General features: G+C 51.7%; 2 protein-coding genes across 6 annotated transcripts in view; both read right to left on the reverse strand.

The window, feature by feature from the left end:
* The window catches only part of LOC116949303 (laminin subunit beta-2-like), a 71,676-nt gene extending 51,703 nt beyond the window's left edge, over positions 1–19,973 (reverse strand). The window contains exons 1-3 of one of the 2 annotated variants that reach the window (XM_032966443.2): positions 19,638–19,964; positions 7,175–7,259; positions 471–649 (exon numbers count right to left, since the gene is read on the reverse strand). In XM_032966443.2, the coding sequence (XP_032822334.2) occupies positions 471–649; positions 7,175–7,208 (213 nt within the window). In that variant the 5' untranslated portion in view covers positions 7,209–7,259; positions 19,638–19,964. Of the gene's footprint in view, positions 1–470; positions 650–7,174; positions 7,260–19,637 lie in introns of both variants that reach the window. The other variant, XM_076072106.1, reaches the window with a different exon arrangement.
* Positions 19,974–22,664: 2,691 nt separating this feature from the next.
* LOC116949301 (plasma membrane calcium-transporting ATPase 2-like) overlaps positions 22,665–26,900 on the reverse strand; it is a 34,682-nt gene continuing 30,446 nt past the window's right edge. For all 4 annotated transcript variants that reach the window (XM_032966441.2, XM_032966440.2, XM_032966439.2 and 1 more), the window contains one exon: positions 22,665–25,462. In XM_032966441.2, the coding sequence (XP_032822332.2) occupies positions 25,148–25,462 (315 nt within the window). In that variant the 3' untranslated portion in view covers positions 22,665–25,147. The remainder of the gene's footprint in view (positions 25,463–26,900) is intronic.

Raw genomic sequence — 26,900 nt, forward strand, 5'->3', positions numbered from 1 at the left:
TCCATCGTGGATTATCTCTCCGACGCGTTGCCTCCTTTGGCTGCCACCGCGTCATCGGTCTCGCTCGAACACCGTCCACATCCCGTCCTTGCCATGCGTCCCGGCCCGGGCCCACCTACTTTGTTTTGATGGTCACAATGGTGTCTCTAGCTTGCGTATATTCCCTAACACACGTGTTCGTCTCCCCGTCTCTCAGAGGATGAACGGGTTGAGTCGAGCCTCAACGAGGATTTGAACTTTGTGACCTTCCTGGTTGTTAGCTGCTCGCTCTACCACTGAGCCACCTGGCCGCTTTATGTGCTATGAGATAGCCCTCTTAATCCCCCCCTCCCCCATCCAATATCAAAGTGGCTTTTCACACAACTTGCTCTGCCATTGCTTGAGGGTAGCTGAGGCGTGCGGGATCGTTGTGCGAGTGCGATGGTGCGGGTGCAGTGATGCGAGCGCGGTTGTGCGATGCGGGCCCCGACCATGAGGTGGCTGACGATGCAGTACTGCTGCGGCGCGGTCATGCCGCACGTGGACGTGGCGGAGAGGCGGTCCTCGCGGCCCAGGAGAAGGTCTCCCGTCGCCGGGTGGCAGCTGCCCTCCGTGCAGCTCGTGGGCAGGTCTGGCTGTTGCCCCCGCGCCAGGCTACTCATGACTGCCCCTGCGTGCACACGTACACATGTATTCATTGAAAATAGGAGGCAGCGTCACGATTGCCGCGATAGAAATTCGTATGGTACGATGGTGCGATGTCATTTTGCACAGTACAATGACGCGACAGAATCTTTCGTCGCGCGATATCATTTTGCACGGTCCGTCCGCTGTAATTCCACGTAATTTTTTCACGCTGCAGTAGTGAAACATTCGAATTTTTCCACCTGCAAAATGTAAATGTTCACGACGCGGCAACGACCGCGGTAATCAAGTTTCCCGCAAGCTACTGTGGTTGCATTTCACAGTTGTCGTTTTGTTTGTATTCGCACCAGCTTTGTGCTCCGCCGTACTTCCAGTGCAAAAAAAAAAGTTTACTTCAGAGCCCTTCAATGCGGCTTCGGGGAGGTGGGGAGCGAGGGGCGGAGCGAGGGGCGGGAGCGTGAGAAAGCGCCGCTTGTGTCACGTCAAGTTCCGTCCTTTGCTCGGTCGCTTGGACAATGCGCTCCCCCTCGAGACGGTGGCTGTGCCCTCGACTCTCCAGGCAACCGCGAGCACCGCTCCAAGTATCCCGGGCTCGCTCGCTCACTCGCAGTCTCTCCCCATTGTCAGATCCTCTCCTCTCCCCACCTCTTACAAGCCCATGCCTTTAGTTCATCTGTCTCATCTCCCTCTTTCTCTCCCTCTCCTCCTTCTCTCTGCCTACCCCTGCCTGTCCTGTCTACGCTGCCTACGTCTGTACTGTTCCGCGGCCAATTGGTCTGTCTGTTTACATCTGTCCCGTCTCGAGCTGTCCTGTCTACACATCCATTTGTTAGTCAATTATTCTGCCTGTCCATTTGTCTTCTTTCTGTCCGTCAATCAATTGGCATGTATATCCATCTGTCCATCTGTATCTGCCTATCCTGTGTCTGTGTCATGTTCTTCACCCTGTCACTCTGTCACTCTGCCTGCCAGTCTGTCGCGTCTGTGCATCTGGTCCTTCTCCGTCCGCGTTTGTCCATCTGCCTGTCCATCCATCCGTCCGTACATCCGTCTGTGCATTCCGTCCACCCGTACGTCGACATGTTCACCAGCGGGCTCCCTCCACCTTCCGCCTTCCGCATGCCCGCATGTCCCCTGCGCCCCCGCCCTATTCACCGATCACGAGAGTCCGCCACCTTCTCCTCTCGGTCGCGACGCAGACAAAGCCGAGCCGAGCACAAAGAGACCAGCTCGCGCACTCTCAGCACCTCGCTGGACCTGGGGTCATGTACCATTGTGATTGCGTCGTTCGTAATGAATTGCCGTCTCAATGTAATTGTAATTTCCCGTAACAATGCCGCTGATGTAATTGTCATTTTTTTTGCTGGTGGGGGAAGGGGGGGGAGGGAAATGTTTTGTCACTTTTTGCGAGTTGTTTCCCGATTGCGCAATCGGCGTCACGAGATGACGAAGCCATTCGGACCCTTCGTGTTATGGAGAAGGGCCCAGGAAGCGGATACCACAGAGCTACCTCTGAGATGCCTTCACTTGACCTCTGGTAGATACGGGAAAGGTCCGTATTTTCCCCACCCGCTCTACCATGTGAGTGTAACGTTCGTCACGCCCGACAAAACTGATATTTCATTCTTGAGAGCTGGAAAGGAGCATAATCATTTTTAGACTAAAATGTTATGGACTTCTCTCAAATAAACCTTACGAGTGCCATTTGTGTCCTTTACAAGCTAGGGTCGCACTTTCCTACACGCTCTGCCATGAGATTGTTCGTCACACGACAGTAAAGATTTACATTTTTAATTCTCAGAGCTGGAATTTATGGCCAAGTTAAGCCCAAAACCACATTTTATTGTAGATGTTTTGTTTGTGCAGTCTTCGGTGGATCAAGCTCAGACCATCAAAATGTATTACACTTGAGAACCTGGTTAGATCACAGGATTCGAAACTAGGATCTCAGCGGTAACGGCTCAGAGCTCTGACCTCTGAGCCACCCGGCCACCTGCCTATCTGTAAGTGCAAATTGTGCTTGTCCACAAGCCTGGCACCTATCGCTCCTTGAACCAGTCTCCGATATCGGGTTCTGGCTTCAGCCGCCTCTGCTGCGGCCAGATTTGTTCACAGCCCAGTGCTCCCAGGGTTTGATCTGAAGCAGACATCGCCGCCGCATATCTCCCCACGTAGCACCGCACCTCCCTTCTTATCTACGCACGGGCACAGGTGCCTGCCTTCGGATAACAGTTCCCAGAGATGTGATTTTGCTTCATCCACCAGGTGCCTGCAGTGATCGATGCCGCAAGGGTGGCTATGCCAAGACGTGAATGGCCGCAGTTGCCGAGCTTTGGCCTGGCTCGTGTATAATGTTGTGTTGCCAAAACATGCGGAGCGGTATTTGTGCATTTATTTACACTGTGTTGTCGGGGAGGTTGTTAAGCCGATGTGTTTGTGTGCACGCTCCATCCCATGCTCACAACGCATCGGGTAAATGTTAAAAGGCTCAGCCCTGCAATTCCTTGCTCATGTCAGAGCTGGTGGAAGCGCCTCCACTGGAGGGAGCATTGGAGAGCCCCTTCAGATAGGGTAGTTTTGGCCTACTCTTCCACACTGGCCAGGCATCGTGGAATTCGTGAGAGTACCCACAATTTACTCCAGAGTTGGTGTACGGTGCTTTTTCTGAAATATTTTGCTGTGTTTTCTCCTGGATTTTCTATTTGCAGAGTCACATAGTCACTTTAAGATGTTTTCTTGTTCATGTTTTTGTTTTGTTGCGGTTGCACCCGATTCAAGAGCCGAATGGCTCACAGGGCGATACCAAAATAAATGAGACTAAATTAAACTGAAACACTCCGCTCGATCTGCCGTTCAAACTCTGGTGCACCATTTACACCGCGAGTGAACGGATTTAAGAAACTTCCCCCACGATTTCTGGATTGCAAATCCTGCTGTGCCAAGATCACACCGCGGCAGGTATCCTGGGGAATCGAGTAAAGCGCCTCGTAAATTCCTACGGAGGGTGGAGGCTCGTGCAAATGTTTGCTCATAGGTTCACGAGTCGGCTTGTAACGCTTTAATGAACAAGCAAATAATCTGACAAATCACAGGCTGCATGAAGCCTCCCGTCTCTGCTCACCAAGAGTGCGGTGCGACACTCGGTGATTAATCACCGGCTCGCTTGCCAAATAAACACGATCTGACTCGAACCACGTGATCCCAACCTTGGCCCTAATTATGACCCTGAACCCCGACCCTCTTCCTGACAACTTTACTCAGAGCCCAGCACAGACCGGTTGGGGGGGCCCGTCTTGTATCGCCTGCCGCACACAGCAATGTCCAATTATGACGGAAACAACAACGCCGTTGTGTCTGTCCGTCCGTAACCCCTGTCACGCGCGTAATCTCAGATTATTATTGCTGCTGCCACCGTGACCCCGTGCCAGCCGGAGAAATGCTGTGGTTCTTTAGCCCCCAAACACTGGAAAACACACCATTTCTTTTGTTTTGAAATACTGAGTTGGCAGCGCTGCACGAGCACAAATTAAACAAAAACTCAACGCGAACTTGCACGCATGTTCCCTCCTTTGAGATGTTAACATCTCGCCACGGTGGCTAGGAGATGTTAACTACCTCGCCCGGTATACAGGAGGTCGTGGGTTTAATCCCAACCATGATGATGCCTGTATATTTGGAGTTTGCGTGTTCTCCTTCTGGTCACGTGGATATTTCTCCGGGTCCTCTAGTTTTTTCCCTCCAGATTTAGAGTATTTGACGGCTATAAATGTTCCCGTGATACGCCACTCCGTTGAGCTATCATTTGTGGCCAGGTCACTTCTGAATAAGGAGCTATACAGCTCAGTGGGCCTTACCTGGTCAAATAAAACGTTTTAGTTTAGTTTTCGGCTGCAATTCCATCGTCCGACTCAATGAACACCCACCATCCCTTCCAGTGACATGTCCTGCAGAAGCCCACTTGCTTTTCATTTTTGTTTTCTTTATATCACTCAACACAAAGTGCGTTCCTCTATCTGTCACTCGGTGAAATTCCGAGCGTGCACCTTTCCACCTTTGCGCGCTTTGACAGATTTCGTTCCATTTTCTCAGCCGACGTCCACGTTCTCGATTCGTGCCACCGCAGGGTGGTCCCTCGTCTTCTCCCTCTCGGCAATCCCCCTCGTATCTGAGTACGACGACCACTCCAGTATCGCAGATAGAGATTCCAGCACTGATCGCAGGGGCGACGGGTGGACATGAAGCTCACCGCTCACTCCCGCGCCGACGAGTCCGAGGGGTGGCTCACGAGCCCCGGGCCTTGGCTCGCCCAACGCAACTTCGTTGGGTGAGCGCAGCAGCAGCAGGTGGCAGCAGCAGCAGCAGCAGGTGGCAGCAGCAGCAGGCAGCAGCAGGTGGCAGCAGCAGCAGGTAGCAGCAGCAGCAGGTAGCAGCAGCAGGTAGCAGCAGCAGGTAGCAGCAGCAGCAGGTGGCAGCAGCAGCAAGTAGCAGCAGCAGCAGGTGGCAGCAGCAGGTGGCAGCAGCAGCAGGTAGCAGCAGCAGCAGGTGGCAGCAGCAGGTGGCAGCAGCAGCAGGTGGCAGCAGCAGCAGGTAGCAGCAGCAGCAGGAAGCAGCAGCAGCAGGTGGCAGCAGCAGGTGGCAGCAGCAGCAGGTAGCAGCAGCAGCAGGTGGCAGCAGCAAGTGGCAGCAGCAGCAGGTGGCAGCAGCAGCAGGTGGCAGCAAGACGTTTCCTTCTCAGCTGCCGCCCCCTCGCCTCCAGGCCTTCAAGGCTGCGCTTCGCGCTCTGCGATCGGCAGCCAACTCTCTTCCCCCCCCGGCATCACTGGTGGAGCCAGTGGGGGGGGGGGGGGGGTGGCCCGTGCCCCCCCAATGATCCGATGGAAATCCATAATTTCGATCGGATAATTGGGGTTTATTAGTAATACATCGGGATTTTGCGACCCCCATTGCCACTGTGTAGCATATTATTACGTGCCAGGGACTCTGTGAAATGATAGGACAATAGTCTGAGTCCAAAATTGGAAATAAGTAACGGCACAGCAGTTCTAAGTGACTCAGAATTGTGCGCAGTTGCGTATACAGCACACGGCTTACCTTCAGCGAGCGCGATGCCGATCACACACGGTTCGAATTCGACCCTCGATCGATGGCCGAGCCGTCACCGAACACGCGTCGAATAAAAAGCAAAGGACAAGTCCTTACTTACTCACAACTCCAATAATTTTTCATTGTTGGAGGGTGTTTGCCCCCCCCCCCCCACTACCTGAAAATCCTGGCTCCGCCACTGCCCGACATCACCATTGATGGCGTGATCCCACACCCGCTTGCTTTCTCAAAGGTGTCCTTACATCTCGACAGCAGCTGACAATTCAGAGAGGTTTCCAGGTCCTCAAGAAACTTGGAAGATGAAAAAAATACTTAACTTGAACCCACGGTCACTCACTCGAGCACCTGAATTCTCCATGGAGGGTGGGTGGGGGGGTGGGGTGGGGGGGTGCAAAGGTGAGGCCTGGAGTGGAGCCGCGCTATTTGTTCATGAATCACCAAGACGAAGTGACCGGAGAGCGAAGCTTCGAGCGGAGCGAGGTGCCAGGCTCCGGGGCCAGGATCCTGGGGCTAAGTCAAACATTCCATGCCTGCTGCGGCGGCCCGGACGCACGGGACAATCGCGTGGAGGAGGTGGCCGTGGTAGCAGGGTGGGCATGAGTGGGGCAGAATATATGCGGGGGGTGTGGGGGGGATAAACAATCTCAATTTAAATTATCCTCCAATGAATTCCGCGTGATTAATTTAACAATAATGCAATCTCATTCTAGAAGAAGTTTCATTTACATATATAGAAATAAAACGTCCTTGTATGAATTTGAATGATTGCACTCAGTCTTCAAGATCCTCTACGGACTCGCCCCTGCCCCTCTCATCTCACTCTACTCCCCTCCAAGCATTCTCCTGCCTCTCATCTCACTCTACTCACCTCCACGCACTCTCCTGCCTGTCCCCTCTTATCTCACTCTACTCCCTTCTACGTACTATCCTACCTCTGGAACTCCCTTCAGCCACCCGTGGTCTTGGCTTCCATCTTCTGGCCACTTCATAGCCTAAGCCTATAACATCTGACATTGACAGGAGGCAGTCTCCTGTCAAAGTACTTATCAGGCTCGATCCTGCTAAACTTGTGATATCCTGCAAGATCGGGCACATTCAAGATTATTTGGTCGGAGGAAATGACTCACTGTTCCTTCTTGATGATAAATCTTTATTTGCATTTTATTCATATTGCGGTCTCCTCTCCCTCTCTTCCCTGTACCCTCCCGCACCTACACCCCCCCCCCCCCACCTCTGAAATCATCCCCCGGAAAGTCAAGTCAATGCAGCATGTCCCAATATTTGCAGAACGACTTCAGATGTGGTGACATCCAGACGCCTGTTTACCTGAGATAACGGGGTGGTGGAGGAGTCTGCACAACGCGCCACTAGGAGGTGCGGCCCGGCTTGGGAGTGGGTGGAAGGGGCTGGGGGAGGGGCAGGTGGTGGGGTGGGGGGGGTTACTCACACAGCAGGAGAGCGGCGGTGAGGGTGGGCGTCATGTCCGACGACGCCAGGAGCTGCCGAGAGCTGAGCCAGGGCAGCAGACGGCTCTGAGCACGAGACACGGGGGACACGGGAAACACGGGGCGAGGGACGTGAGACACGCCGACGAGAGACAATGGGGAATCACATGGGGCATGGAACATCGCAGGGGTGGTTTATTGCAAGATCTGAACTCAAGAGGCCATGTTGAGTCTCTAACCAGGGGCATTGGGCATTAGGCTGCCAATGATTGCTGCTGCTGTGCACTTATAATCCCAATTGAGTAACTTGCCAAAATGTGGACCCGGACGCCGACACGCACGGTGGCCTTCCTCTTGCAAATGACGTCGTTGAGTGAAGCAGACGACGCACGTAGCGGTGTCGTCACGGTTATTACACAATTGCAGCAATGACCGGGGCGGCCGCTGTATTCGAACCATGAACCTCGGCAACGAGTGGCCAACGGGGCTACCGCTCAGTGCTGAAAGGAAATGGGGGGGGGGGGTGCCCCGAGTAGAACTTATTTTGGGGGCCCCTATATGAATCCACGAAATCCTAGTGAGATGACGGAAGAGATATAGACGAATGGATCGAGTGATATGTGAAAAATGCAGACCAAAATAGAGATGTCAATGAAATGAGAGAACAGAGACATGTATTGGCTGTTTTCAGTGAATCTGCGTCCCCTTGAGTTTTTTGGGGCCACGCGCTTTTGCTTTGGTGTGCTTATGCCTACAGCTACACGACTGCCTCTGTCCACCGATCCACCCAGTCGTATAAACTGAGCAAAAATCGTGGACACTGCCAAACTCTTTGAAGACGTATGGCCAAGTATGGAGAATTGGGCTAAAATGTCCCCCTCTTGTAAAGAGATGCTTATTTCTCCAGAGCTACCACTCTAAAGTGGAGGCCCTTCCACCAGCAGTGTCACGGGCAAGCACCTGCAGGGTTGCTCCTTCGCCTCTATTACCACAGCATACTGCAGGGACACCATTGCTGTGCTGCACCTGCTCCTCCTAAATGTAAAATTAAAGGCATGGCCACAGGAGTGCGAATGTGGGCATGCATCCAAAACTGTGGACCGTGTAAGTAAGCCACTGTGGTCTGCGGTCATTCGATAGAGGATGAACAGCAAAACGACACGAAATCTCTTGCTGGAGCCCTCTCGTCGTGGCCAGAAGACCTCAAACAATGGCATTGGGCTTCTGAACATATCGCTGTCACGCACAAGACGAGAATTTCTGTGCAGTGCTGCATCTTGAGATGCAGTTGCGTACAGGTGCTCTGTTGAATTTACATCGCATCTCCGATGAGCACGGTTGGCTACACGCGGCGAGAAAGAAGTTCAACATAAAAACATCTTATACCTCTCCACGATGTCAACCTCAAACAATGGCACGTGTGTATTACATTCAAGGATGACTCCCCCTTAATCAGTCTATTTAGATAAACTTGGATTTGTTGCCAGAACCATCTGAATGTAAATACGTTTTATAATTGCCCGTCATGTTATCTACTCTTTATTTTATTTTTTAAATATAACCAATGTGTCAATATCTTCCACTGTCAAACAGGAAACCGATACACTGTGGGGCGTAAGCGGTGTGCATTTATGGGGTTTGGCGTTTGCGGTAAATTTGCAATTGTTTTACAGTGTTGCTGCACCTCCGTTCTTGCGTGGACATAAACATACACAGACATCTGCTCTCAGGGGCCGTCCATAAATGACGTCACGCGATTTTGGACGATTTTTGACCTCCCCCCTCCCCCCCTCGTCACACGGCGTCACAAAAAGTCAGACCCCCCTCAAATATGACGTCACAAAGCTCTGCCCCCGCCCCCAAAACCATATTTCCATTTTGAAAAAAAAACATGCTTCAAATCGCTTTAAACTATTGTCATTGCAGTGCGTATTTAATGTGGCGCTGCACTCTGATGTTGCAGGAGTGCTGTTATAACAATTAGTATCGTTGTTATAACAATTCTATATTTATTTAAAGTTGCGCATTTTGATGTGACGTCACATTTCTCACCCCCCCCCGTCACACATCGTCACAAATGTCTGACCCCACCCCCACCCCTAGGTGCGTGACGTCATTTATGGACGGCCCCTCAGCTGGAAGAGGCCGATGAGCTGTGAAGCTCTTGTTCACAGCCGTCCAGCCCCACATGAACTCGAACAGAACAACAGAATGACATACAATAAACGAATAACAGTAAGAGTATAAAACAATATATATGATACCTTACTGCCGTTATATCATAGTTATATGTGTGCCTGGTCACACAACCCCCCGCAAGCTACGTGGTGTGGGGGAGGCGCTCATCCAGCAGTGGATTGCCAAAATGGCTGTACACGTTCACATGCGATACATAAATACATTAACGGATTCATTAATGCACAGCCTGTGGAGTGGTGGAGTAGTGATTGGCGCACTGCCCTATCAATCTTCACGCCTAACATCAGTGGCGGCTGATGTGTGTGGGTACAGGTTTCCCTCGCTGTGTGCGATGGTGGTGGTGGTAGTAGTAGTAGTAGATGCGTTCCAAAAAAGAGGGGGCGCACAAAGCGAAACCTCACGAGGAGACAGCTGCCTGCCGAGTAACCTGGACAGTAAACACACAGTACATATACACAGTACATATACACAGTACACACAGTACATATACACAGTGCACACACAGTACACGTAGTACACACACAGTGCACACACAGTACATACACACAGTACACACAGTACATATACACAGTGCACGCACAGTACACGGAGTACACACACAGTACACGAAGTACACACACAGTACATACACACAGTACACACACACAGTACACACACACAGTACATGCATACAGTACACAAACAGTACATACACAGTGCATACAGTACATACATACAGTACACACGCAGTACACACACACAGTACACACACACAATGTTGTCTCACGTCCGACCGCACAGCTGCGTACGAGTGAATTAAAACCGTATAAAGCGAATTTTGGGTGGCCACAGGTTAGCCGCGAAATCGCACAAAGCGAAGCCGCATAGCTTGTCCTGGGGCGCGCTCCCTTCACCAGCCAGCACTAACATGGTGAAATATGGTCAAACAACCCCCCCCTACCTCCACGAGTACCGTGGTGTGTGGAGGACTTCGTCAATCTGGGGACTGACAGGGATGTATAACAGTATTATATTTGGTTGAACACGTCGGCTTTCGCGACCATTATGGAGTTTACTAATCTTTTTTTTGGTCACTTTTTTCGTACTTGAGATGTTGGGTCACGACGATGACGGCCAAAAGAACAGCTCGCGTAAATATTGTACCGAAGTATTCAATGTTACGTTCGGGAATGTAGCAGAGTTATGTATATATAGAACCTACTTGAATGTGTGTACAGAAATAAAGATTGGGCAAATGCCCAGGTATGCCAGCCCTGGCAGGTGTGTGTGCGCCTGTGTTACAGTGGGTGCGGGGACATACACACAGAGGGGACAGGCGTCTATGACGTCTCCTGGCCAAACCCCATTTGGCAGAGCCAGGAGACTGAATCCTTACCCTCGGGGTTCCTCAAGAAGCAGCAAAAAAGCCACTGCGGGTGGCCACGTGGAATGTTCAAACGCTCACTACAGAGGAGAGGCTGCCACTCCTCTGTCGGGAACTGGACCGGTACCGTCTGGATCTGGATCTCTGTGGTATTCAGGTCCGGTGGGCTGGCTCTGGCTCCTGCCACCATGAGGGGTGGACAGTCCTCTACTCGGGGGAGGAGACAGCCAAACAACAAGGAGTGGCTCTTATTCTAAACAAAATAATGAAGGGGGCATGGGAACGTGGCGGTGAGGTGTGGGAAGCTGTAAGCCCCAGGCTACTTTGGGCTCGCCTTCCCATCAACCAGAGGCGAGGAGTGGTGGTCGTGGTTACTTATGCCCCCACCGAAGACGAACATCCGTGGAGGAATGCAGGCCGGGTCGATGAGACAGATGCCTTCTATGACCTCCTATCACAGGTGTTAGCTAAAGTGGCCCCTCGTGATAGTCATCCTGTTGGGTGACTTTAATGCCCGAGGTGGTCATGATGCTGGCACCTGGTTTGGAGTGATTGGAAGGCACGGGGCCAGATCAGCTCAATAACGGTAGGAGGCTGCTGGACTTTTGTGCAGCCCATGGACTTGTATTTACCAACACGCTGTTCCGGCATCAGCACATCCACACAACATCATGGATACATTCCAGGTACAAGCAGGAACATCTTCTGGACGAAATAGTGATGGAGCAGTGGATGCGGGCCCATGTCCTACCGTGGAGCTGATCTGCCCACTGACCATCGACTTGTCATCTGTAAGATGCGCCTGCCATTCTACCACTCCAGTGGTGGGTGTACACCCAGGACCCCGTTCAAACCCATAGCGTCTGGTCTCAGCTCGCTGCTGAAAGTTGCAAGCGAGAAATTCATCATTGCTTGCAGCTGGGATTGGCATCGTCCCCCACTCCTCCTGATGTCGAGGGGAAATGGTTGAGGTTTTATACTGTGGCTCATACAGCTGCAATGGCTGTGTTGGGTACACGGTCCAGACCTCCCCAGAGACCCTGGCTGACAGAGGTGTTCAGGCTGGCTGAGAAAGAGCCACAGGCCCACTCTCATCATCTACAGCATCCCACGTCAGAGAATGAGGAGGCTTACCGCAGCCTTCGCTCGGAGGTTCGGAGAGCCATGAGGCGCTGCAAAGATGGGTGGTGGTCACGGGTTGCTGAGGAGATGGAATCTGCCTCAATGGCCCCCAATCACAAATCGCTCTTTAATTCAATAAAAAAATTTGCAGTGCCGCACCTATTACCATCGTTAGGGGAAAGAAAGGTGATCCAATCTCTTACCCCCAGGAACAGGTTTGCAGAATTGCTGAGCATTTCTGTGAGGTCTTGGGGGAGGGTAAAATTCCTCAGCCTGGAAAACATCATGGGGCAAAGTGGGGATGACCCTGCTGAGGCGCCTCAAATATTGGACGAAGAAGTCACCCCCTGTGAGTGGCTGCTTGAGGTGCCATCTGTTGAGGAAGTACTGAAGGCGATCCAGAGTCTGAGACCAGGAAAGACACAAGGCAGAGATGATCTCCCAAGCGAAATTCTGAGGGAGGGTGGCGTTTTAGCACAGACTGCCCTACATAACATCATAATAACAGTCTGGACCAATGGTTGGGTTCCGCAGGATTGGAGAGATGCCCTGGTGGAAGGGGGATCGCACAGACTGCAACTACAGGGGCATCTCACTCCTCAGTGGCCCGGGTAAGGTCCTGGCAAGGATTATTAAACATCACCTTGCCAGGCACGCTGAGGAGAGGCTTGCAGAGCCCCAATGTGGTTTCAGGAAAGGGCGGTTCTGCAGGAGATGACATATTTCTGTCTGTCTGCTGCAGCAGAGGTGTAGGGAATTCCAACAAGACTTACATCTCTGCTTTATTGACCTGGCCAAGGCCTATGCTAGCATCAGTAGGCCTGGGTTCTGGGTTGTTCTTCATACTTTTGGCATCTCTGACTCTCTGCTCACGATCATAAAGGACCTTCATCATGATGGTGAGCGGGCCCAGTTAAAACTACGTGGCCAGGAGTCGGAGCCATTCCCTGTTCAACCTTGGGGTGCGACAGGGATGTCCTCTGGCTCCCACATTATTTAATATTTATTTAGACCACGTAGTTCGTGAAGCTTTCGATGGCTATACCGGAGGAATTTCCATCTGGTACAGATACAATGGGAGGCTGATCGATGCCCGGGTGCAGTCAAGGGATGGCTCCCTATTAGTCAACCATGTTACGTATGCCAATGATCTGGTAATTGCTGCTCACTCAGAGGAGGAGTTGGAGGTGCTGCTACTGAATCTGGAGCGTGGCAATAAGCGGTGGGGCCTTACCATCAGCCCAACCAAAACTAGGCACCTGCCTGGGTATTTTGTACCAACAAACACTCCACCCCCACAACTCCCAATTGGCGATGGGGCAGTTGTGGAGAGTTTCCCATACCTGGGCAGTGTGCTCATGACCGGCTCCGGTTTGACAATAGAAGTCTCACCCCAAATCAGCCAAGCAGCATTATCTTTTTATCTGTTGTGTAACGCTGTGGAAGCTACCTCGCCTGTCACTCCGCATGAAGCTTCAGGTCTTATCGGCTAGTCATGCCCTCCCTTCTCTACGCTTGTGAAACGTGTACCCCCCTAATGGAACATTTTCGTCGGTTAGAAACATTTAGGCTGGCCTGCCTACGATCCATCCTGGGTATAACCAGGCTGGATTGTGTGAGCAGCTCACAAATCCTTGAAAGATCTGGACAAAGTCCCATCGGTGAGCTCCTCCAGCAGGGGAGGCTGAGTAGGCTGGGTCATGTAGCCCGGATGCCCAGACACCACATGCCTAAACAGCTTTTGTTCGGCCGGATAGAGGGGGCTAAACGGGTGTGGCATGGGCTAGAGAAGAGATGGAGTGATGTGGTACAAGAGGATGTGCAGCTGAGTGGACTTGCTGATGAATGGTACCAGCGGTGTCAAGATCGGCCTCTGTGGAGGAGGCCCATGAAGGACGCTGCTGGGCAGTTGGAGGCAGTCGCCCTCCAACAACGGAGGGCAGAGGAGCGACGCTCACAACAACGAGCGGCGCGCCGGGCGGCTAAAGCACAGCAAGTTGGCACAGTAGGGGGCACAGGTGGCGCATCGGCCAGTCATCTCAGTCAGTAGACCCGTGGCACCTGGGTCTGCCCCGTGACCTCTTGCCGGTGGGCATTCGACACTTCACGTGGCCTCAACGTGCACATAGCCTGGCACAAGCACCGTGGTGACGTCACCGCCACTTAGTGGTGAATGGCGGTTGTTGTGGGGGCATATGTGTGTGTATGTATACCTGTATGTGGGGAAAATGTTAACCGTCCTGGGACTCCCCTAGGTCGACTCAGCCGTAAATAAGTATCTGGTGCGGTGTGTAAACAACAACATTCGGGAAACAAAGGCGGTCTGGCGTGGTGTTGGCCAGCCGCCCCCTTGTGTGCCGTGCCGGACTTAATAGGTTCTCACGAACAGCGCTTGCCCCAACAGTATGTTCAGGCTATATGGGGGACATTTGTCATTGTTCCTTTGAATATGTGCCCGAGTTGTGAGTGCGCGCGTGGGTTTCATGTGGTACAGAAGGATTTGGAGCTGATTGGTCTTACCCGATGACTAGTAAGTACCAGCCGTGTCAATATCGGCCTCTGTGGAGGAGACTTGTGAGAGGGATGTTACTGGGCAGCTGGAGGTCGTGGCTTTCAAACAACAGCGGAGGGCAAGAGGAGCGACGCTCACAACAATGGGCAGACCGAAACAATGAATCAAGTTGGCATGGTTGTAAGCACGTGGTGCATCTGCCAATCAAACCATGTCACCTGGGTCTGTCCCGCGTTCTCCTGCTTGCAAGCTTTCGACACTGCACATGACCTCAATGTACACCTAGTCTGGCACAAGCGCTTTAGTGACGTCAACACCACTTAGGGGCGAACGGCTGTTGGTGTTATGTTTGCCTCGGTGTGTGTGTGTATATATGTGCCTGTATGTGCCCTGTGTGAGTGTATGCCTCTGAATGCTCTTGCCTATGTTTGGATGTATAAGCCGGTGTGCGTGAATTGCTCCGTTGTGCACATGTGTGTACCTACATATGCGTGTCCCTGTCTGTGTGCCAAGGTGTATGCATATGTGTGTATGTGTTCAAACGTATGCTCCTGGATATACCTGTGGGCGAGTGTGTGCGCGCGCCTGTGTGCATGTGGAATGGTATGTGGTAACCAAGGGTGTGTTGGTGAGTGAGAATTACAGTGGAATGATCTGTACATGTAAGTGAGATATACAGGAGATGCGTCTATACAGGTGAGTGACCAATACAGAGTAGCATCTGTACAGGAGTTAAGTCTGTACACAGCTGAGTGAGCTGCACACGTGATATCAAACATGTCGCGTTTATTTAACCAGGTGTGAACTCAAGAGACAAAGTTAGACTCATTTGCAAGAGTGATGTGGGTAGCTGTACAGGAGATAGGTCTGTACATGTCAAAAATCTGACAGGTGAGCGGGGTCAGTGCAGGTGAGCAGTGGCCAGTACAGCTGAGAGGGGCCAGTACAGGTGAGCGAGGTCAGTACAGGTGAGCAGGGTCAGTGTAGGTGAATTGGGTCAGTACAGGTGAGAGGGGCCAGTACAGGTGAGCGGGGCCAGTACAGGTGAGCGGGGTCAGTACAGGTGAGAGGGGCCAGTACAGGTGAGCGAAGCCAGTACAGGTGAGCAGGGTCAGTGCAGGTGAGCAGGGTCAGTGCAGGTGAGCGGGGCCAGTACAGGTGAGCGAAGCCAGTACATGTGAGCAGGGTCAGTGCAGGTGAGCAGGGTCAGTGCAGGTGAGCGGGGCCAGTACAGGTGAGCGAAGCCAGTACAGGTGAGCAGGAGCCAGTGCAGGTGAGCAGGGTCAGTGCAGGTGAGCAGGGTCAGTACAGGTGAGAGGGGCCAGTACAGGTGAGCGAAGCCAGTACAGGTGAGCGGGGTCAGTGCAGGTGAGCGAGGTCAGTGTAGGTGAGCAGGGGTCAGTACAGGTGAGCGGGGTCAGTGTAGGTGAGCGGAGCCAGTGCAGGTGAGCGGGGTCAGTGTAGGTGAGCAGGGGTCAGTACAGGTGAGCGGGGTCAGTGTAGGTGAGCGGAGCCAGTGCAGGTGAGCGGGGTCAGTGTAGGTGAGCGGGGGTCAGTACAGGTGAGCGAAGTCAGTGTAGGTGAGCGGGGGTCAGTACAGGTGAGCGAGGTCAGTGTAGGTGAGCGGAGCCAGTACAGGTGAGCGGAGCCAGTACAGGTGAGCGGGGTCAATGTAGGTGAGCGGGGGTCAGTACAGGTGAGAGGGGTGGGTACAGGTGAGCGGGGTCAGTGTAGGTGAGCGAGGTCAGTACAGGTGAGCAGAGGCCAGTACAGGTGAGCAGGGTCAGTGCAGGTGAGAGGGGCCAGTGCAGGTGAGAGGGGCCAGTACAGGTGAGCAGGGTCAGTGCAGGTGAGCGGGGTCAGTGCAGGTGAGAGGGGCCAGTACAGGTGAGCAGGGTCAGTGCAGGTGAGAGGGGCCAGTACAGGTGAGCGGGGTGGGTACAGGTGAGCGGGGTCAGTGTAGGTGAGCGAAGCCAGTACAGGTGAGAGGGGTGGGTACAGGTGAGCGGGGTGGGTACAGGTGAGCGAGTTGGCGGGCGGGGGGGGGGGGTTCCTGACAGCCGCCCACTAAAAAAATAGGCAGACTGTGATCCCTTACTGTACGTTATATAAACAAATAAAGATGCTGACCGAGATACAAAGCGTGAAGGGAGCGGCTGTGTTTGGGGGGTGGCTAACGCGACGTGTAGTCAGGTACACTCAAGACACGCAGACACACACACACCGACACATACGAAGACGCAGTTGCAAATCTACACAGACACACACACGGACACACAGAGACAAAGATCCACCCCGTATAGTCTGTGAACAGATTGTTGGGGTATAAGCGCTGTTAGCGAGCACCTTTGAAGGCCGGCACGGCGCACGAGGGAGCAAGGGGGGCTAGGGTGGCTAGCAGCACCACGCCCGGCCGCCTTTGTCTCCCTAAAGTGGCGATGCTTACACCTCGTAGCCAGGATACCCATTTTGGGGCTGAGTCGACCTAGGGCAGGGCCCTGGACCGATTGGGATCATCGAACTCCGGTGGATGGAGTTACAGCGCAGCGTAGCGCTAACCACGACACTACCGCACCCTAAAGATACATACAAAGATATAAAAAAACAAAGATCCCCCGTATAGCCTTAACAGACTGTAGGGGCAAGTGCTGCTAGCGAGCACCTATGAAGGCGGAACAGTACACGAGGGGGTGGGTGGCCAGCACCACGCCCGACCGCCTTTGTCTCCCTAGTCGCGATGTTTACTACACACCGCACCAGGTACTCATTTGAGGCTGAGTCGACCTAGGGGAGGCCGGGGACCGGTTCAGATAATCGTCACTGGTGTTGGCCGTGAGCGGGAATCGAACCCGGGTCGCCAGGTTCATAGCGCAGCGTAGCGCTAACCGCGACACTACCGCTCCCCACACACACATACACACACATATATACACACACACGTACATACACACACACAAAGACTATACAATAAGACAAAGATCCCCAGTATAGTATCAACAGACTATTGGGCCATGTTGTTGTCAGCGAGCATCTATGAAGGCCAGCATAGCGCACGAGGGAGTGAGTGGGTGGGTGGCCAGCAGCACACTTAAAGCTACACTCACACACACACATACTCACTCAGGTTCAGGCCACAACACTCACTGTCTGCAGTTGTGTGTTAATTAACCACCACTGCTCCGTGACCCCCTTCCCTTCCTTCATCCCACCCTAGCCCTTCCCCTCCCTAGCCCTTCACTCTGCAGCAGCAGCAGCAGCCTGAGCTGATGATGATGATGGAAAACTCAAACCGCTGCTCAATGACACCGCAAACAGCGCTTACCTGCCCGGAGCAAATACCATTCGCACACACCTAGTCCACTTACACACACACCTAGACCACTAGTTCCTATATATACACACACACACATCTAGACCACTAGTACCTATATATACACACACACCTAAACCACTATTACACACACACAAATATATACACACACACGCCTATACCACTATTACACACACACATATACACACACCTAGACCACTAGTGCCTATATACACACAGACACCTATACCACTATTACACACACACATATATATACACACACACACCTATACCACTATTACACACACACATATACACACACCTAGACCACTAGTACCTATATATACACACACACCTAAACCACTATTACACACACACAAATATATACACACACACATATACCACTATTACACACACACACATATACACACACACCTAGACAACTAGTACCTATATATACACACACACACCTAGACCACGCTTACACACACACATATATACACACACCTATACCACTATCACCTAGACCACTATCACCTATACACACACACACCTATACAGGCTTTTACCTATATATGCACAGACCCATGCCAGTCCAATATTACCTATACACACCTATATACAAACCTATACCAACATTCCCTACACACCTATACCACTTACCTATGTACACACACCGATACACTATAGCACTATAGATACACACCTATCCCACTTACCTATATACACATACCTGAACTACTTACTATACACGTGTGTGTATATATACATACAGCCCTATACCATTATTACCGATACACACGTAACCATGACATGCATGGGTCATTACACAAAAACCGGTAAGCGGTTTCGTAATCGATTACCGTTGTTAATAATTGATTGCCGTCTTCATAATGTATTTCCGTTTTCATAACCGACTATCGTTTTCATAATCGATTAACAATTTCATAATCGATTGCCCGTTTTCAGAATCGAATAGTTTTCGTTATACTGTATATTGCCGTTTCGATAATCGATTACCGTTTTCAAAATCAATTTTTATTGGCAGTCTCGCAAATCGTCCGGCTCACGCCACTGTGTGGAGAAGGGTGTATTCCGCCTACTCTTCCCTTCCCCCCCCATCGTTACAAATTGCCGTGACGGGAGGTGGAAGCAAGTCCTGTACTCTAAACCATTACACCACGAGGCAAACTGGTAACCGGTTTTTGTGTGTGGACGCCCGGCCGCCTTTGTCTTCCCAATGCTGATGTTCTATTTATCGGTTCAGATAACTGATAATCGTCATTGATCGGAGCCCACGCATGATGTAACCCACAATACCTATAGGCAAACAGTGTGTCTATAGGCCGATGTATACACACATACCACACACAATATATACACACAATACTGTGAAGGCGAGACAGGGTACACACAGTCATACGATTCACACAACACACACACCTCATCCAACCCAGACGCATTCCACATACACTCAGACACCCCTACACACACACTGCACGCACACCAACATACGCACAGACACACACGAAAACAGACTGTTGGGGCAAGTGCTGTTAGCGAGCACCTATGATGATCGGAATGGTACACGAGGGGATGGGTGGCCAGGACCATGCCCGACCGCCTTTGTCTCCCCAGTGGCAATATTTACTACACACCGCACCGGGTACTCATTTGAGGCCGAGTCGACCTAGGGGATGTCCAAGATCGGTTCAAATAATCGTCAGTGGTGCTGGCCGTGAGAGGGAATCGAACTCGGGTGGCCGGGTTCGCAGCGCAGCGCGCTAACCGCTACACTACCGCTCCCCACTACAAACACACAGACACACACACATTATATAAACACGCTCACCAAACTACACACATACACATCGCAATAAGCTCGGTACACGCACCCACACTACAAACACTGCACCCCATGCGCGTACTCGCCACGCACAGCAAACATCTCCTACTCACCGGGTGTAGGGGTAGTAAGGTCGGGGAGCTTGTCTTCACTTCCCGCTCACGACGCTCTCAAAGTGACCACCGCTTAATTGGTAACCATCCAGGGACGCTCACGCGGCTTAGGTGGTGGGTGGGGGGGGAACTGGTTTGAGAATTTGGGGAATCGTGGTGTGGTCTGGTGGGTTAGGGTAGTTAGGGAAGGGGGTAATTGTGAGACACTCTCTCACAAAACCCCTTACACATGAAACCCACGACTTTCAGATTCCCCCTTCCAACTCGACTTCGGCTCTCACCTCTCTCTCTCGCTCTCATCATCGCACCCGATCCGCCCATGCCCAAGCCCATCCCACTCCGCCGCCGCCACTCAACAACCATCCCGCCCCCCGTCGTGGTGGTGGTGTGCTGAGTGGGGAGCGGTGGTGCAGTGGCTAGCGCGCTACGAACCCGGCGAACCGAGTTCGATTCCCGCTCACGGCCAACACCGGTGACGATTATCTGAACCGGTCCTGGGGCTCCACTAAGTCTACTCGGCATCAAATGAGTACCTGGTGCGGTGTTTAAATATCGCCACGAGGGAGACAAAGGCGGCCGGGCGCGGTGTTGGCCAACCCACCCGCTCGTGTGCCGTGCCGGCCTTCATAGATGCTCACCGACGGCACTTGCCCCAACAGTCTGTTGCAGGCTATGCAGGGGATCTTTGTCTTTGTGCGTCGTGAGAGTTATGCGCTGCTGGAACCTCCTCCGATTTTTGTGACCCGGGGGTTGAGGAGGAATGAATGCGACAACACAGCCCACCGCAATGATTGAAATAATCAAACTGTGTAAATGACGAGACAATCCCCATCATCATCATTATAACAGAAAGTTAGTGCGGGCCGGGAAACCACGAGTTTCAAAACGACGTGTGAGCCACGTGTGTAAAAAGGCACTCGGCAGCCTTTGTGCATTATGCAGCAACAACAACAAACATCTACAGTTCATGAATAATTCAAATGTGGTAATCTTGTCGTAGGTCACCATCAATATAAACCTGAGCCAATGCGACCGACCGACGGCAATGAGACAACAGCCAACCGTGCTGAGGAGTACTGGCAAAGGACGAGACTGGTCTACATTTTGTCTCCGTCTCGCCGGTCCTGCCATTAGATCGTGACCCAAGACGAGAGAACCGAACTGCGAATTCTTCAGGAACTGACAATGTTTTTTTTGCATATTGCACAAAGGCCGCTGGAGCTTTTTTTTTCTACGTCACAATTCATACAATGCCCTGCCAACGAAGAGGCATGATTGTTGGGCCTTCTCTGGGCTACTCCGGTTTCTCTCCCACACGGAAGACAAAACACCCGTTATTAACATGGGAATCGATGCCAATTATCCCGCACGGAATGTAGCAGGACCCTCCTCTAAAGGCATTGAGACTCAGAGGCCTGAGTGGATAAATGGCATAAACAACAGGAAAGTAATTATAACCATAATTAAACTGAACACTAAAAAAATCATCTTGCCCTTGTTCAATCGACTTCTGGGTGAAGGCTTCACCACCCATTTATCACGGGTGTTGTTTGACCAGACTTCACGATCGTCAGTGTGGGTTGAAGGGGAGGGAGGCCCAGGACCGATTCCCGCAAATATCCCTCGCCACTGATGTTAGCCGTGACCCCGAACCGAACCCAGGTCACTGTGCTTATAGCGCAGTGCACGAATCACTCCACCCCGATAATCATAACACCCATTGCCATATTTGGTAAACGTGGCGTTAGAGTACTGTATTATATACACAGTATTTCACGAATGTTGCTGCCAATTATTCGCCTGATTATCCTGTATTCGGGGAACAGATTGATGTATGTATTTTGTATATTCAGGTATATAAAAATATACTTTTCCCATTTCCTAAAACGACTACCACATTATTATTAAAACATCACGAGATCGGCTTGTAGAGGCAGTGAGATTGATCATGGCTGAGGTTTGGTAAATGTGGATTTAATAGTTTAGTATCATCCCCATTGTGGTCACCCTCATTGTGGAAATCGCCAGTCATTCCTGTGGCTGTTGCACCTCCATGGAAAGGTGTGCCCCCGTTATTGGACAGGAAAAACCCAGTGGACAATATTCCATCAGTTAATTAAATTGGCCACACGTGCCCTCTGACGTTCGTATGGATGTACTGCTTGCATTATTCGGTCATAATATAAACAAGCCTTGGACGGTTTTAACTGCTTGTGTTTTAATACAGTACATTGTACATGCCGAGGCCATTGTAGACCCATTGCTGGATGAGTGCCTTCCTCCGCCTCTACAACCGTGCGGGTTTGTTTAGAGTTTTTTTGACCATACTTCACCGCGCTGGTCAGTGCGCGTTGCCGTGAAGGCGTGCGAGCGTAGACGTGGGGGCACGGAACGCACAGCGCAGCTTTGGGTTGTGCTACACTGCTCTCTGCTGTCCGCCACGAAGTTCCGCAGCCACCATCACCTGCCACGCAGGACGCAGGCCTGGGTCACCTATTCACAAGCACCAACCAGGTCCAAAAGCCCTGCTTAGCTTCCGAGAACTGGCACATTCCAGGTGAGTTTTGTCATTATTCATCCAGGGAAGCCTCATCGGGTCACGAGAACCTTGTTTTAGGAGGGCCCCATTGCATTGGGATGTTTGGCCAATGCCATTTAACTATTTAAACTATTAACTATTTTTTTTGTACTTTACCAGGGAAGGACCAACGCGCTATATACAGTATCGCTATTTTCAGAAGCGACCTGGCCACATGATAGCCCAACCAAGTAGCTTATGTGGACATTTATAGCAGCCAAATACTCGAAACGCGTGTTGCTATTGTGTGGTGCGAAAAACCAGAGGACCCGGAGAAAAATCCTCGTGACCACGGGGAGAGATGTCCGTGTCTGTGTTTTGTCTCTCAAAATTTATTTCTACCCGATGACGACTGCTTGTGTTGCAATCGAAACGTCGTATTCTATTTAATTAATTTTCTTTCTACGTGACTTCACCGAAACAACAAAAGAGTAATTACTGCAGTCACGAAAGCTTCAAATCAAGTTTATACAGCATGCGTCAAGATCGGGTTCCAACTCAAGCCTTCCTGGATACCAGGCGAGGTGGTTAACGCTTGTTCAAAGTCGCCACGCTGGCGAGACGTTATTTCGCGGTAGAAACCCGGAGAACCTGGAGAAAACCCACCCCATACACACGAGGCAGCAACACTCAAAAGATCCACAGCGATGGATTTCAGAATCCATCGCCGTACCCGCCATCCCGCTGGCCACCTTTCAGATCCAGAGGACCGCCCCTCGCACTCAAGCCCCGACACTGACGCATACATCTCCGCCGTTTAATTTCTGCGAGACAACCAAAAGCAGCCAAGGCACACAACAGCAAGCATCTGCAGCTCCTGTTAACTCGATGGGAACATCCCACGTAGGGGGGGGAACCCCATTACAAACTGAACGTTATAAAATAAAACATATGAACATAAAAAATTGCGACGGGCTTACTTCGGATGTCATCCACTCGGCAACACGGCATCAAGTCCGATCACTCAACAGCGAACGCCACAAGGATAAACACGTTAATTTGTGCAATTCCACCACTGCGGTGGGTAGCTGTGATTTATGGGACGGCTTTGGAATGATATACGAAACGTTCAGCACATTTTAGTGCCGGTTTACTTTGACTCGAAGGTTACAAACAAAATTTTCTTTCAGTCTATGACTGAATCTACAAAAACACGTTCACTACTAAATCACCTCGCTGCAGGTGATCGTTTAGAGCCAACCCGTGTTCTGTACGTTTCAGTGCGCATGGGAGAAGGAGTGGCTGCGATTGTTGTAATCGCTCAATGAAAGCACTTGGATCGTTCAATAGAACGCGACGGCCGTACGGCTTCAAATGTTACAAAATCGATCCTTGCGCTCAGGACTGACGACAATTTGCAGCACGAGAGATATTATTTTTAAATCATACAACCGAGGTGGTGAAAAGAGGAAATATCAGATTCTTGAATCGAATTGCTGGGACCCAGAATTGTGTCAACGTGAAATCGCAACAGGCGGTTGCATGGATTAAAACAGAATCTTATCGTGATAAATCGCACCGGATCTCACGTGCGCACGAGCAATCGGTTACTTACATCTTGCGCAAATTATCTTGCAAACGACTTGCAAATTGCATGGAGTGAATGCAAGTCTACAACGAGATGGAAAAACATTTGAAATAACGCAAGAGAGTTGTCAAAACGGGACCAAAAATAAATCACGTTTGAGCGAATCGCATCCAACAATTCGGTTGGCGACAGACGGATTCATTAATAAATAGCTTGTCTTGATAAACACACGTAACCTCGTGTACAGGAATTATGTATAATGTATACAAAAAAAGGTACACTCAACAATACGCTAATTTTATATCTCAGCTACTGGAGTGAACGAATGTGTACAAGCGAGAAGATGGAAACAAAATTGAGAAACAATAAAAAAAACAAAGGCAAAAAAACTATTCTTAAGCCGAATCCTCACCGCGGATTTTGACAACCCACAGAATCACTTGCGAAGTGAGAGGAGTGAGAGAATGAATCGCGACATGCCCAACGAGATGCGCAAGCGGTAAACACACACGCGGAACGGCAAAAACATTCCGTATAATTCCCAAAAAAATGTTTCCCTGCGCAGGGCTTTGTGCGGACTTTCCGAGGCCTGCTCCGCTGTCCACTGCGTCTCTTGGAGATGGCCACCAGGCGCGGTCGCACAAGTCGCCAGTCCGCTTGCGGGTCAGCCAAGATAGAAATCGGGGGCTGGCGCCGCGCTCTGGACTACCGCCCCACGTTGGGATCCGTGCCGGGTTTTTTTTTTTTTGGACAAGTCAGATGCCCGCCAAGCCACACCGAGAGGCAGAGGAGAGGGGGATGACGGTGACGAACCTAATGAGGGGGAAATTAATACAGAGCTCCTGCGAAGGTTTTCCGTTCGGTTTTCGCCTGGAGTGGCGTGGCGCTCGCCTACAAATTGAACGTGCGCCTGGAAATCTGAAAAGAATGAAAGTTCCCATGCTGGGCAGCGAACTACGTACTCGCGCATGCCCGCGCGTGTGTTTGTGTATGCATAAGCCTCAAGTGTAATGGAGTGGAGCCGCGGTAGTTCGTGCACTGTGCTACAAACCCAGTGACCCAAGTTCGCTTCTCGCTCATGGGTAACATCAGCGACGCGTGTCATGGGCATCCCCCCTCCCCATTAGGTACCTGGTGCTATGTGGAAACGGGAGCACTGCGGAGAAAAAAGGCGGCTGGAGAACGGTGCCGGCCACACCGTTCCAGCCTTAAACGGTTGCTCGCGATACAACATTTTCTGCCGCAGCCCGAAAATAATACACGTCACCCTTGTTTTTGCGAGGAGCAAGCGAAGTGCGTGCGTGCGTGCTGCCCGCCCGCCCGCCCGTCCGCCCGTGCGTGCATCTCCGCCCGCAGGCCGACGATGCCACAGCCGCCGCCATCCCTGCCCCCTCCATCTCCCTCTCACACCGCCGTCTGGAAGCTGGTGCCGTTGTCGGCGACGGTGACACCCACCGGCACCACGCGCACCTCCCGCACCGTTTCGCCGCGCGCCGCATCCTCGTTTGGCGACGACGGCAGTGACGACGGCGATGCCGGCGCGCACTGCCGCTTTGCGGACCGCGCCTCGTCGAGCCTCGCGTATTTTTTATTGGCGTCGTTGTCGCTGGCCACATCGTCCATCTTCGTGTCATTGTCGTCGTCGTCGTCCTCTTCGTCGCTGGACGAGGGCAGCGAGAGGTCGTGGCCGTAGGTGCGGAACGCGCTCACGACCCGCAGCTGGGGGTGGCGGGTGGGAGGGGGGGGGAGAAACGCACGCGCCGCTTTAGTAAGGCGACCGGGTCGATTGTAGCCACGTGGGTGCCGAGACACCAACCCGCGTTGGTGGGTGCGCGAATGATCACGGTTAAAACTGCGGTGCGTGTCAGGGGCGGGTGCGACTCGGTCAAAAATGTCAAAGTGCGGCTCCGCAATTACTCGCTCTCGCACCACACTTGAACCGGATCGCACGAGGACCTTGCCGTTCGACTCACCGTGATGAACACATTCACACAGCTGTGGGGGTATAGATTGGCAGGGGGAGTGGGAGGACTTGACGAAACTTGCTTCATTGTTTCAACTACTGCGCCGCCGAGAGAAGAGACATTGCACCGGCGACCTTTGGATCGCAGCTTTCAAGAGTGGGCCCCCCCCCCCCCCAAACCTTCATCCTCATTGTTGGCTGAAGCTCGCCGACGAGTTCAAAGTAATCATTTGGCACGCTCACCGTTACCACTGCCTCTTAATAAAAAAAAAGCTCACAACGGGCTGATGTATTGTAGATTGGGAAAACTAATTCCGTTAAAACTGCTTTTGTGTGTTTAGTTTGTTGTCCTTCCCCCTGCACTTCCATTTAGCACGTTTGGCTATGGACGGTGTGAAAGAAATTCAACATACATACAAAAACGCGGGTTACACACCTCCAGTATAGAGGGCACGCCGTCTTGTTACAAAAGAACCTCACCAAGGCCCAGAGCCACCTGAGCATCTCAAAGCCAGCACTCTGCCTTATTTTCAATGTTGTCATCCTTTTCCCACTTGGTTTTATTTTTTATTCCGATTGTGCTCTCTAGGCGTCATGAAGACTCCAAGCGGATCTCTCGCGCAGCAGTTGCAACCTTTCGTGTTCAGGGAACGTCCCCGCGGAAGCGAATTTCACAGAGCTGCCTCGCAGATCCCTTCTTCGACCCATTTCTTGGTCCACACCGACATCTTGGTCCACAAGTAGTTTCCCAACTCACTCCAGTGCACGCTACAGCTTCCGCGTGTTGTATGTACGTCTAAATTATTTCGCACCGTACATAGTCAACCGTGCTAAAATCGGAGGTGTGGGGTCAGACAAACTAAACATGAAAAGCAGTTCTAAAGAAATTACTTTTCATTCTAGATTTAAAAGTGCATAGCTCCAGTGGCTTCCTAATATTGGAAGGAAGAGTGTTCGAGATGCCTGCAGAAGCACATCTGAAAACGCGTGATGCATTGATCGTCTTTGTTCAATGGCTCATCAAAAGCCGCTGCTGCTGCGGCGAGGATGGCCACCGGAGTTCGCGTGATGATGGTTCATGCTCCGACGAGATCAGCAAGGTATTATGGTTCATTTGTGGCAAGCATTTTGTGCGGAATGAGTGCGACCTCAAGATGTATTTGTTCGCCAAACAGAAGCCAATGCAGCTCGGCG

Source organism: Petromyzon marinus, chromosome 36 (assembly GCF_048934315.1).
Source record: "Petromyzon marinus isolate PM22_M1 ecotype Great Lakes invasive population chromosome 36, UKy_Petmar_22M1.pri1.0, whole genome shotgun sequence".
In the NCBI taxonomy this organism is placed as follows: domain Eukaryota; kingdom Metazoa; phylum Chordata; class Hyperoartia; order Petromyzontiformes; family Petromyzontidae; genus Petromyzon; species Petromyzon marinus.